Raw genomic sequence first — 14,246 nt, forward strand, 5'->3', positions numbered from 1 at the left:
GCGTGAGTTGAAGAGAACAGAGTGAATTTGAACCTTTATCAAATAAAAACAAGCAACGCGTTGCTCGTATGCACATAAACCCTAGTATGCAATAGACGCTCATTCCTAGAACTAGTTATGTGAAGAAAAGATGTGAGTATCAAAGAAATTAAATTGATTTTCCTATGCCTGTGGATAAGACGCAAACAGCCGCAAACATGCACCCATCATCCTTTCATTACAATGTTGTTCATGTATCTTCATAAAGAGATTTACATTATAAGTATATAGAAATCTAGTCTAAGCCTTCGAATCTTTAAATCTTCTCGTCTTTCTTGATCATCTTTGTGTCTTACGCTTCTCTCTTGATCGTCTTTACGTCTCACACGTTTTTCTTGATCGTCTTTGCATCTCACACATCTTTCTTGATCATCTTTCCGTCTCACACGTCTTTCTTGATCATGCTTACGCCTATAATCGTGAGTAGTAAAACACAAAGACAAGAACTAGCTAGATTATATTTTTTCTTTTAATTTCTAGATTTTTTTTTTTATTTTTCTCTTTTAAGATTTTCTAGAATTTTCCAAAATTGGACTTAGCCTTTCTTAACTTCTCTTCTTTTCTAAAATTTTCTAAGTTTAGACTTAATCTTTTCTTAAAGTTTGACTTAGTCTCTTTTTCTATAATCTTCTAACGTTGAACTTAATCTTTTCCACTTTTCACATTTTCTGAATTCCATGTGGATAATCCTAGAACGTAATCAATAGATGTATATGCTTCGTCCAACGACGTATACCTTATACTATCTTCACATCGGAGCCCCGTAGCTCATGCACATTAAGAAAACAAAATTATGGGTCTTTAATACCCATGTAAGTGTAAAATATATTTTTCTAAAATTTAATGGCCAAAATATTATTTTTAAGTTAAGCATCAAAAGTCCCCAACAGAGTCGACAAAAAACTGTACGCGTTTACAAACATCCGCCCCGAAATAAACGTTTTTTCGACTTTTAAGAAATAAATATAAAATATAAATATCTCATCGAAAATTTTGAAATAAAATTTAATTAAATATGGGAATTGTTAAAAAAATCAGTTTGCGACTAAAGAGTTGCTACCTAAATTTTCTTATAAAATTAGGAAAAATAAATTATTGCCATGTAAAACAACATCGCCTTTGAATTTATTTTTTTTAAAGGTTCTGTGCTTGATTACACATGAAAAAAATTTTGACGCTATGTCTCACATGCCCGTTAAAAAAACAGTCTCTACTTCTAATATTTTGGCCATTTTTAGAAAATATTTTATTGTTTATTCGTCAATTCTTATTCGATTTAAAATATTAATATTAATATTAAATCTAAAGGTAATACTCATTAAATATAATAACAAATAATAATAATTATTATTATTCACAAATAAATAAATAAATTTGGAAAATAAAGAGAATTAAAATTTATTATATTCATAAATTAATTTTATGATAATAAATAAATCAACCCACTTTTTTTTGAGTTTTATAATTTGGCACAAAAATTAAAATAAAAATTTTAAAAAATTAAATCAAAAAATTTATTTTTATAAAATATATTATGTTTATTTTTATTGAATTTTTATAAAATATTCCAAAGTCATTTAAATGAAATAAATAAGAAAATAGATAGTATGAAATGTCTTTGAGTTCAAGGGTTTTTATAAACATCTTGTACAAGTTTGAGGGCAGATACGATATTTCTTCCTTTCTCAGAGCTTTCTCTTTAAAACTTACCTTCCCTCGTGCTGTTATTTCGTCGCTTTAAATCTCGGCCCTTTGCCCTCTGCACTTTCACTCTTTCGCGATTCTCTCTTGAGTTTTCAATTCCTCAATCGAAAGTGAAGTGGAATTCTACAGCTTCACCAAGAAGGTAAGTTCTAAGTCTTACCAGATTTCGTATGACACACCTAGATTTCACATATCGTATTGATAATTGTCAAAAAAAGACTTTTGTCGATTTCTTGTATGAATCTTTTAGTGGGTTTTTATAGCTTCAATGCATAGGTTCTACGGTGTGATCTATAATGAATGTTTGTTATCTTTGATTTGGTTCTGAGATACGGTGGCTGCACACCAACTGTTTGATAGAATGCTTGGACAACGAAATATTTTAATTTATGTTATTTGGTGGAGGTTTCAAGTTGATATGAGATTAATCAATTTGGGTTCTTGGCAATCTGAAGATATTGGCTTTTATGATTGATTAGGCTGTTGTTAAGAATTGTAATATTTATTAATGATTCTGGTTTTAAAATTATGAAAGCTGTCATAGTGATAGTTCTAAGACCAATAGGTGTTTGCTTTCTTTGATGGGTTTCCATTATTATGTTAAGGTGTAGGTTTGGGATTTTTGTTCTTGATTTTTTTGGCTGGTTAAAGTAAGACATACCTTTGTTTCTTTACTGGATTTGAGATGTATCATGTTCCTACGCTAACATTTTCTATAGTTTGCAATTTTGTTTCATCTTGAAAATAATTTAAATTAGTTATAATAAGGTTACATAATTTAGCTAAATTTTTCCAGAGGGAACTTTTGTCTGAACAGAACTTGCAATATTGACGACAGGTTTCTCATCCACCTTTCTACTTGCTTTAGGTTCCTTGGGAAAAGTGTGGCAATGTCGACAGAAAGCATAACGCCTAATATAGCTGGCATGTCGAAAAATCAGCTCTATGAAATTATGTGTCAAATGCAGGTATGTTACTTTCATTTTCTCCAAAGAAATGCTTTTCTCATTTGTATTCTTAAGGTTTTGTTCTGTTTCCAGAATTAATTGGGGTCTTTGTCAGTTCAATCTTCATATTTACTTGCAACTACTGCTCAAACTATTTTTCAAGATTCTTGGGTTACATTCCATATCTTTGTGGTTTTGTGTCTGGCAGGCACTAATTGATCAGAATGAACCGCAGGCCAGACAAATTCTTGTGCAAAACCCTGGATTAACGAAGGCCCTTTTTCAGGTCTCATTCTAGTTTCTTTTGGTTGTATCTTGCCTGTCTATTTGATAGTCCTGTCTGTCCTATTACTCTCTACCTAGGGGTGTGCAAACAAATTAATCCAAACCGATTTGTATAGTCTAATCTACATAATTATTGGTCAATCCAGTTGATTTGATCCATGTTAATCCAATTTGTAGTCTGTTTCGGATTAGGTCATAATCCATATTTGAAGAAACTGTAATTCTGTAGTTATTTAAATATTGATGTACTCTATTTTATGAAAAAAATTAAATACTCTTTCCTTGTATTCTTCATTTTGAAGATTCACCCTTTTTGTATAAGATTGAGGTGAGAGTGAAGGGTTCCAAGATTGAGGTGAAACAAGTTTCTATTGTATCTGAGTTTAAAAATAGTGTATATATGGGTCAGTGCATCTAATGGTAATATTTCATATTTAAATATATTATTGTGTGTAATTGGATTTCAGTATCAAGACTGATTATCTTGTTTGGAAGAAGCTGCTTTTATTTCTACATCTGATTTTACTCTCACATCATAACTGAACTGCTACATAAAAGAGTAGCTTTGAAACTGCTTTGCAACAGAGTAAATCAGAGCTTGGTCAAGAGTTGATCCTTTTGGATGTATTTGATTTATTTGGACTTTCAATGTTATCCTAGCCCCTTTTCTTTTGGATTTAATCTCAACAAAATTATGGGTCCTAATACTGTTCTCTTTTTCTTTGTTTGTGATTCATTACAGATGAATCAAGCTATTTTGCGTTCATATACACTGTTCTGTTGACTAATGTCTTATAATTGTCAGACTAGAACTTTGTAGATCATATAATTTCTTTTATATAAGTCGTGCTTGAAGCTTTCTCCCCTGAACTAATTGGTTCAAGAAAGTAATTATAAGTCCTATAGAGAGATGACATTGTTTTGAATAAATCAATAGATAAACATAAGTGGACCTAATGCCGATTTGTTATCACGTTTGAATGTCTAGATAAATTTACATTTGTTGTTTGTCAAAAATTCACAATAATTTAGAAAATAATCGATCTGATCATGACTTTTATACCAAATGAAGTAAAAAGTGACTCTATAATCTAGATAATGATCCAAAACCCAATCTTATACTAAACAAAAGAAAAACCACTTTCAATTTTAACTTTGACAATTTTCCAATAAGATTGTGATTGTGACAATATAACAGTTTCTAGAAAGGATCAATGTTCTCTTCAATGATAATGCAGAGTGGGAGGGTTAATTTCTCTTGGGGATTAATCAGCCTCATTTGCCTCTATTTCTCTTTCCATTCTGTCTGAATGTGGTTCTTGTGGCATTTTAATAAGGGAAGCTAGTGAAATTCTTCTATGAAAGATTGAAGTCATTCTTTAGTTTAAAAAAAGTTACAAGACATTGCTGTAACTGATTTTACTTAACTAGTAGAAGTTTCTCATTAATTCTCGTGTTTAACAATTAGGCACAAATCATGCTTGGAATGGTCCGGCCCTCTCAGCCGGTATGTTTCTTTGTCATGTTGGAACTATTTCTTTCAATATGTACTGGTTCGTCTTCTTTAAGCAACCTTTTTTTTCTTATTTAGGCTCCAAACGCCCAACCAGCAGCATCAGCACAACAACCCCCTCAATCAGTAGTGCCTGCTCAGCAGCCAAATACACAGGCCACCCAGCCAGAACAAAGTCATCAAACTGTTTCATCTCTAGCACCACCTCTTGCAAGAAAGCAGCAACATTTCCCTTCCATGATTCCATCCTCATCAACAAATGTTCCTCCAGCCCTCCAATCACCACCATCCTTGCAAAATCATCCTCTTCAACCGGTGCAGCCTATGGGCCATTTGAGTGCCCAAACAACACACATTCCTCCATTGCCATCTATTCCACCTCATATTGGTTCACAAGCACTTCCGCTTCAACCTCCAATGCCTACTGGTCCCACCCAACTGCAACAACCAATGCAAACCAGCGGATTTCCCCATATGCCTCTTCAACCACCTCTGCCTCCTCAGCAGAGACCACAACAACCTTCAATGCCAGCTTTCTCTCATCAGCATCACTCACAAATGGGTCTAAATGTTGGCTTCCCACACTCTGGTGCCCCTCCTCAAATGCATCATTCACAACCAGTATATCATGTAAATTTGTTATGTTATGTTAAGTTTAATTGGTGTTTACTTCTTCATATTGCATAATATAGTTTTTAAGCTAATATTAATTTATGCAGCCTAGCATAAAGCCTTCACCAAACATGGGACCATCTTTTCAACAGGCGCCACTGCCATCTCAATCACCTTATCAGGTTCGTTACTTTCCTCTTCTGTTTCCTCCCCTCTTGAAAATATGCGCTGAAAAATCTAAGGAAGTCTAGTATTGAATTGTTTAAAGCTCTTTGTTTTTACATAGTAACAGCTGATCCCTAATTATGCTTGGACGCTGTTGATTTGTGAACCACATTGCACCTTTTTGGCATACACAAATTTCTCACATTTTGTTTCTCCTACATATAGATCCTTACTCCTTACTTTTTCAGTAGTGGTTTTGTCAACTGACGTTTCAATTATTCTTATATTGAGTAACAATATTTTATGTGAAATTGGAAACACTATCTGTTTCTGGATCTTGATCCAACTTTAGATGAGAAACCACCAATAATTTCTGGATTTGTGTCCAACTAAGATGAGAAATCTAACATAAAAAGTGTTCTCAATTGTGTATGAATCATGTTCTTGCTCCTCATCCTCCCTCCATCATACATTTTAACTTCTTTTTGGGTTACATTAGTCTAACTCCATGCCAAAAAAGATATATAGCACCTTTGAGTTCTCTGGAGGTGAGATTGCCATTGATGTAGTGTTTGCAACCAGTTCGGTTACATTGTGGTTAAGAATATGTACGATGGTCTATTCTTGTCAACTTCCACAGAATAAGTCAATGGATTAGATATTTACAATAATTGATCCTTCAGGTGTATAATGGTGGTTGGCCCTTCCATGGCTAGCCTTATTTCTGCCCTTTTTTTTATTCTTTCCTAAATCTGTATTAATTGGCTGCTTGTTATATAGGCTATTGCGTGATTGCATCTATCTCATTTCTCACTATGACCCAATTTGAAAACACTTTTTATTTCTGTTTTGCATATGGATCATCTCAGGCACACAAAAGTTTGGAAACTAAACTTAGTTAGAGACAGATTTAGATATTTATTTATGTTTCTTGATCCAGCTGCAAAAAAAGATTTGAAAATTGTTTCCAAAACGAGTAACATGGATAATATTGAGAAGAAGAGTGTACAAGAGGATGAAAAAAATATATATTTTGTATTGTGATACTGATATCTTTGGATTACACATTAATGCTTTATATAGCCTTTCTAGAGAATTCCAGAACATCATTTAACATAGGGAAAGTTGAATTTTACAATTAGTCATCTTCTTCTTGTTGCAACCACAAGTTTGTCGCTAATCATTTTCTTCTAGATGCCTCAGTCATCTCTTCTTTAAAGTCCAAGTTATATATCCATGACATTTTACTATTTCCCCTCCATTATCAAACGAAATATACCGAGTGAGGCTAGGTAAATGAATTATCATATTAATTGTCATCTTTAACATGATATTTTTGGAGTATATTACCACAAGTCCATAAATTGTAGCAAATTATCAAATCCATTTTCTCCAAGGATATTGAACCGAGATGTCCCAATTCCACTTTTGGGAAGTTCATAAGTAAATGTTCATGTCTTAATCTCAAAATACTTAGCGGGTTTGAAAAAGATATGTGTAAGTTGAGGCTCAAGAACACCAAAAGCTTGTTTGAGGAAGTTATTTTATTTTTAAAAATTAATCAAATATATATATTTTTTAAAATCCCGTTTGATAAGGGATATGAGATGATATGGTTATTTTGTGTTTCAATTTTCCCTTTAAATTGTAGGGAAAAGACAACACTGCCTTGAATTGTAGATGAACAAAATTAAGAAGGGTATTTCAGTTGATAAATTTGATTGAGATAAGGACCAGAGCCTGTCACCATCCTTTTTACTTTTCTTTCTTTTTTTCTTTTTTCTTCTTTTCTTTTTGGTTCAACCCAATAGGACTAAGTCTCACAACAAGCAACCCACAAGCTAGAATAACTAAAATAATAGTAGGACTTGTTTAATATTTTTGTTTAACTACCTCTAACTACTAATGTTTTTAGAAGATTGAATCTGGACCCTTCCATTGTTGTTGTAACTCTACAGTCTGATTGTCTAACCCTTTTACACATTTTTTTTAAAGAATTAGAATCCTTATGAGATTTAGTAGGTTGGCATTTCTCTTGGCCATTCAACAACGTGCTATGAAGACACTTCCATAAAGTAACCTAAATTGATGAATTTATAGTAACCAAGAGAGATGTGAAAACAGAAACCTTTTCAACTAAAATCTCACCTTTACAAAATACTAACCATCTACTGTTTGTACTTATTATTTTCCGTAATGTTTAGGATTTAGGGAAATCATCTACTTAACTAAAAATGTTCAAAAAACAAACAATGGATTACAATGCTTCTGTTTTTATCAGCCACTAGTCTCTCCAAAACTTCAGTAACCATGTCCAAAATTGTAATTTGTTAACCCCATTAGCGATTCCATCCATAAGTATTACTCACCCCTTAAAATTGAGGCCTCTTTAACATCTTCCATGACGTTTGATTTAAAAAAAACATACAATGATGTGTATGCACCTTTGTTTTTCTCAGTTGGGTGGAGAAGACAATCAACGATAAAGTCAGTAGTTTTTTACAATCTAAATTATGAACAAGATTAACTTATCTGAAACAAAATAAAATCATTTCCATTTTAACTTTGAGATTGTGATTCCTTGTTTATTATCCATTGGTTTGCAATTGCAGATGGGCAATTCACATGGAGTTGGTGAATTCAGTTCTCAACTTGGAGGAGGAGCTCCCATTAACCAAGAACGAGGCCCAACAGCATGGATGCCAGAGAATCCAATGCCGACACTGTTTCAAGGACCTCCTCCACCATTGGGCCCCGGTAGTAGTAGTCAGCCTGCTCGCCCTCCCTCCTCGGTATGTTCCATTCCAGTTTCAGTACAGCTTCAAACGGAGAACATATAGCCCGCCTCTCGTTATTTGTTGGTTTTAATTAATTATGATATTATGCAGATAACACCTGAGATGGAGAAAGCATTATTGCAACAGGTAATGAATCTGACACAAGACCAGATAAATCACTTGCCCCCTGAGCAAAGGAATCAAGTTCTTCAGCTGCAACAGATGCTGCTAAGACAATGAACACAAATAATGTCTTGTTTATCTATTGTGTTGTGTTAGATATCTGCAGCTTCTCTTCATCCAAATCTTACCTAACAATATAGTTTAACTGCTGCTTCTCTTCTCTTCTCTTCTGGTTTAACAAAGATTATATGTACTATTTCTCTAGAAAAAGCCTGTTTACTCTTTTGGAAGTTTATTTTATATGTTTTATGGAGTATGTTTAGTTTACTAGATTATTTATTATCTTAATGTATAATTATATTATTACTATTAGTTTATTAATTACTTACATATTATTATTATCTTATAATAAAATAATAAGAGTTGTGTCTATGAGACTATAGACAGCTCTTTAAGTAAGGTGCACTTATTTATTAAATTTTATCTCATGTTAATTAGGTTTTAGTTAGGTTTCTTCAAGTTAGGTGAAATTGAGTCAACCTAAACTCAATGGAAGTTCGAAAAATTGAGATTTATTTAAAATTGTACAAGTATTTTAAAAAAATATAAGTTATTTATTATTTATATATATAATTAAATTTAAAATTAATTTTAAAAAATAATAAACAAATAACATTAAAATAAGTTAAAATTACAAAATTAATTATATAAGTTCATTTTATTAGTATAAATGATTTTTATTAAATATGTAAATATAAATTGTAAAATTATAAAATTGAAATAATTTAAAACTCGTAAAATTGTAAATCATGAATTTAAAATTAAAAGACCTTAACTAGTTTAAGAATTATTTAAAATCAGAATCATTAAACTCCCATTAAGCTCCTTTAAAATCGTAAAATCATACAACTTTAAAAGTTAAATCAAAATTTTAATTGTCTTAAATTTATTATAATATTTTTTTTGAATTTAGGAAGTTAACATTACCCAAACAATCATGAAAATTTGGACATGTATTGACTATTAACACTTCAACTATTCTGGTTCTGGTAAGATTATGTTTTATCATCGTCTTTTTATTAGTTATTGTCTAATTAGATGTTTTTCAATTATTGTTTTATTAGTTAACTTTTTAGTTTTATTCTTTATAAATATTATGAATTCAATAAATTTTATCACTTTAATATTTCATTTCAATATTTTCAAGTTTTTTTTATCCAAATAATTCTGAATAACCTATTTTTCAGAATCCTAACATAACAATAATCCTAATAAGACATCGCCTCATCCTTTAGATGAGTTAAAAAGAAAGGAAACAATCTAATGTTGGGAAAATTTGAGTTTGTAATGTTATTGAGTGGAAAGACAATAAGAAAAGACACACGATTTAGGTTTTTCATCATAGATGACAATAGAACAATGGACATATTTACCTATAGTTTATGAACAGTAAAAAAATAGTTTCGGTTTGGGAAATGAAATCCACTATGTCTATAACCAATGATGTCTATGCGAGGAATCGAGGATAATACTCGATTTATTATTATACACATTACCACAACATATCAAGAACATACCATATATTCCTAATAATTTTGAACTTGTGGTTTGTTAAGGAAGATGACACAAGAGAAGAAAATGTTGACTAGTGTTTTTCATCACATTATATGTACAGAGGAGAACAACAATATTGATGACAAAATAATGAAATGATTTGAAGAACAAGGAGATTAATTGAATATATGCGTGGTAATATGTGTGGGTAATAAGATGGCAAAATATATTTCTTCTTATTTTTATCTCAAATGGATTCTTAGAAGTCTTTATAGGAAAACATTGACTCTTCAAATGACAAAATAAATTATTGTTTGAATATGTCTCCCATCCAAATCTTTTAGTTATCTCACTCACTCCTAAAAAACATTATTATTATTACTTTAGAAATACCGAACATTAAAAATAAAAAACTTATTAATTTAAGTTTATTCATCACTATATCTCAAAATATTACGAATAATTATTCTCAAAATAACATTGATTCAACCAACAAAAGTTTTGAAGGGACATTTAAGAAATGGATATAAATGCACTTAAGACTTGGACAAAGAAGGGAAAATCAAAATTGGACAGATAAATGTAAAATCTAAAAGGTAAAACCAACTATTAAAATAAGATTATGGAACCAATAGTGATAAGATCCATTTATATTGTAGTTTGAATATCACTAATGAAATCATGAATGACCAAGTTTAGACCTTTGATCAAAGACACTATTTAATGGCTATAAATGATCATGAAGGTACAAACTCATAATTTATGGCCGACTTAAGTTTTGTGATATATCACTAAGCTAAAAGAACATTCTCTGATGACGGTTTCATTTTAAAAGTATCTTCGCAATTATTTTTGTTTTCGTTGAGTAACGAGTTATGTAACTTATGAGTTAATTGTTTTACGTTTGTTTTAAGATATTTTGATTTTGGACCTTTAATGAGAAGAGAGTCTATCAATCACCTTGGGACCTCTAATGTTTTGAGTGCTTTTAGAATTTTCTGAGATCGAGAAAATATCATATGGAACTAGTCAATAGGTAACAAATTTGTCTTTTTCCACTCCAAATCCCTAAGGGATACTCTCGATCTCGAGACAAACCAAGAGGCCTTCTTGTGAGGATGATCAGGTTAAATAATAGCAATGTTGAGGATGAGGCCAAAGTTGTTGATGAAATGGTTAACAATGCTTATTAAAATTTATACTTTTAATGGATCTTTGGTTAATGTTAATCATCCACAGGACCACATAATTGATCAATTCAGTCAACTTTACAAGTTGAATGGGAAATTGAACCAAGTAAATGCTGTAAATTGAGTATCTTTTCTAAAGTTTAATATGCTTTTAGTTTCAAATGAATTAAAAAAAAAGCTTAATTAGAATTATGTAAACACAACCAACCAAATAAAACAAGTGAAAAATAAAAAAATTAAAAGCTAAAGATAAACAATAAAAGTTATTAATCTTGACCAAACAACATTCAAAAAGTCATAACTAAATTTGTAGGTTCATCTCTTTTTTGTTTTGTTTTTTTACTTGGATTTATTGATAGGGTTACTAGAATGACTTATTTAATCACATAGCATTTTTAATGTGAATTGAACCTATGTTCTAGTTCTAGTTTTATGTCATCAATCAATACTAGTAGAGATATTTAAGCTTAAAAAATGAAAACAAAAATCACATTTAATTTTCACGTAAAACGTCTTAATTAAATAAAAGTGGAATTCAAATAATTTGATTAATCAGATAATAGCTATAATGTATTGAAGCTCTTTGTAACGCGGTAAAGTTTGCTTAACCATTTGCACAATTTCATAATGTTCATCACCAACTATCCGGGATTGAAGCATATTTGTCTTTAATCTAAAGGATCTATCGCTAGATAAATAACCTAGGAAAGAGTCTCAGGAGACAAAATGCATGCTAATTTCATGCGATCAGGTGGGGTGGCACAAGATCTGCCTATTGGCTTATGTCGAGATATTAATTCCTTCGCACAACAACAATAATTTTTACTATTTTTAAAACCTAATTAATTAAATAAAAATCACCTCTATACAACTTTACAAAATGAACTTTATTAATGTGACATGTTAAATTAATGAGTAAGAAAGATAAAGGAAAAGAAGTAACCCACTAATTGTTGTGGATAGAGAAATGGGAAATACTTTATATCTTATGAAATTAGAAACCATTAATAATTTTTGTAGGGATGAATCTATGTACTATACGTGTTTATATGTTAAGAGATATTTGACCATTCAACTACCACCACCACCTCTTCTAAGTTCTTAGTAAGTTTGATGAGGACCTGAGTTGTCCTTCAATATTTCTTGAATCATTGAACCTGCCCATTTTACTATACTAATTAATTGTTGGCAAATGACCTATATTAATAGAATTATAAAGTATTCAATATATGTATTAAGTGATGTATTGAACAAATATACACTATTATGAAATATAAAATTGAAATGTATTTTTAATATGTATTTATAAATTAAGTTTTAGGTATTAAGTGAAAAAGAATATATATATTTAAGTAATTAATCTGTGTTCTCTTGAGAATAAGGATTATAAGTATGTTTTCTTATCTTTAAATATAGAGAAAAATATAGTTAACATTTTTTCTCTTTACAATTTAGTTTCTCAATTTAAAGGATAAAAATTAAAAATTTAATTTATACGTATATATACCACAATATAAGGGATAAATACTTTAAAAGTAAACAATATTATTACTAATATTTATCCAACAAATGGATATAATGTATTTATATATATATATATATATATATATATATATATATATATATATATATATATATATATATATATATATATATATATATATATATATATATATATTCTTTATTACTAATACAAGGGTGACAAACGAGTCAAACCGAGTTCAAGCGAGCTCGACTCGAACTCGAGCTCGAACGAGTTTATAAATTTGAGCTTCTCCTCGACTCGACTATTTACCTACAATTTCGGTTCGACTCAAAAAATTTGAACTAAAATTAAATCTTCAAATAAAATATTTATTTTAAATTTAAGTTTTAATATTAAATAAATACAAATATATTATTTATTATCAGACTCGAAAAAATTCGATAAGCCATCGAACAAATATTATATGTGCTCAAGCTCGACTCGAATTTGATCAAAATCAAAATGAAGTCGAGCTCTAACCTCGGGAGCCTAAATGATACCCCGAAAGACTTGAGCATTAGATTATTAATTATGGGATTCAAACATTGAATTTTACTCCAAAAATGAAAGACTTTATTAGATTGTTTATGATTTAATTATGTTTGTAATTTTGGATATTAATAAATTATTGAAAAAAATATAATTTAGAAACTTTGTTTGTATGTATTTTTATCAGACGATTCTCTCCTTATTAGAATTGTATCTCTATATTGTAGAATGTAGGTGTGCTTACTTCTTAAGGTGAACTATTTTATATGAGATCAATATTGTTGTGTAATATTAGTGATTATTCTACATATGATATGTTGTCTGGATAAAGTACTTATATATAAAATAGATTTGTTTCCAATTTATATGAAAAATTCTAAATTGTTGTTCCGTTTGAAGTATGCTAAGAAGATTTACTATTTTGATTATCATAGATCATTCTTGTCACAAAATCTTCCCTATAAGCTTGAGCTTTATACAAACCAAAAATAAAGTTGAAACAAAACCTCCACCACATAGTATAAATGACTGAGAAAATTTGATTTGAAATTTCACAATGTTATTCCGCAAGAAATTTATATAGTTTATTAGTAATAACTTAAATGTTAATAGATTTGCAGCTTATTTCACAACATTTAATATCAAATTTTTAGGAGTTATGATTTTGAGCTAAAAATTATTGTTACCAAAATTTGTTCCATAGGTTTGCCTTAATAGATGTGGTTAATTTGGATATATATATATATATATATATATATATATATATATATAATATTAAATGGATACTTGAGTCAAGTCGAAAATTTACCTGTCCATAAACTTGAAATGGTTCATTAAAAAATAAGATTAAAAATGACATATAAGTCTTGACTTGTAACCTATACTTTGTAAGTGTAAGACTATAACCAACTAATAAGTTGTATAATTGTTATGTTTCAAATTCAAATAAAATCTTTTAATATACATATACAATTAACTTGCAACATCTTTATTTATTTATTTATTTATTTATTAATTCTCATAAGTTTGATTCCTTTTAATATTAGAGAATGATATTTTTTTTAATGAGAATTTATATGTTTGTTTTGAATTAATAGTTATATAAATTATATATTTATACATAAAATTATAAATATAAATCAATAATATTAGGTGGTTTAGTAGTTAAAATGTACATGGTACATAATAAAGACCAATATCGAAACTCACAAGACGCAATTTTTAAACTATATAAAGATTCTTATGAAGAAACAATGGTGGTTAAATATTTGAATAACAGTGTTGGTTTGCGAAAGTAAAGGTATAAATGATGAGATGGTTGTG

At 29.7% G+C, this 14,246-nt stretch overlaps 1 protein-coding gene across 1 annotated transcript; it reads left to right on the forward strand.

Annotated features, from left to right (window-relative positions):
• The first annotated feature begins 1,768 nt into the window (after positions 1-1,768).
• LOC124942482 (vegetative cell wall protein gp1) lies at positions 1,769-8,478 on the forward strand. The gene is made up of 8 exons (XM_047483001.1): positions 1,769-1,885; positions 2,612-2,711; positions 2,899-2,976; positions 4,444-4,482; positions 4,567-5,118; positions 5,208-5,282; positions 7,878-8,057; positions 8,154-8,478. The coding sequence occupies exons 2-8, from the start codon at positions 2,634-2,636 to the stop codon at positions 8,280-8,282; spliced, it is 1,131 nt and encodes a 376-aa protein (XP_047338957.1). The 5' UTR covers positions 1,769-1,885; positions 2,612-2,633; the 3' UTR covers positions 8,283-8,478.
• The last annotated feature ends 5,768 nt before the right edge of the window (positions 8,479-14,246 follow it).

Source organism: Impatiens glandulifera, chromosome 6, assembly GCF_907164915.1.
Source record: "Impatiens glandulifera chromosome 6, dImpGla2.1, whole genome shotgun sequence".
NCBI classification, from domain to species: Eukaryota; Viridiplantae; Streptophyta; class Magnoliopsida; order Ericales; family Balsaminaceae; genus Impatiens; species Impatiens glandulifera.

What these genes read in the sequence shown, in the direction of transcription:
- LOC124942482 (XM_047483001.1), top strand. Translation starts at nt 2,634, where the DNA reads ATGTCGACAGAAAGCATAACGCCTAATATAGCTGGCATGTCGAAAAAT. An exon ending in TGGTCCGGCCCTCTCAGCCG is followed by an intron (nt 4,483 to 4,566) that starts GTATGTTTCTTT and finishes TTTCTTATTTAG; the next exon opens with GCTCCAAACGCCCAACCAGC. An exon ending in CTGCTCGCCCTCCCTCCTCG is followed by an intron (nt 8,058 to 8,153) that starts GTATGTTCCATT and finishes GATATTATGCAG; the next exon opens with ATAACACCTGAGATGGAGAA.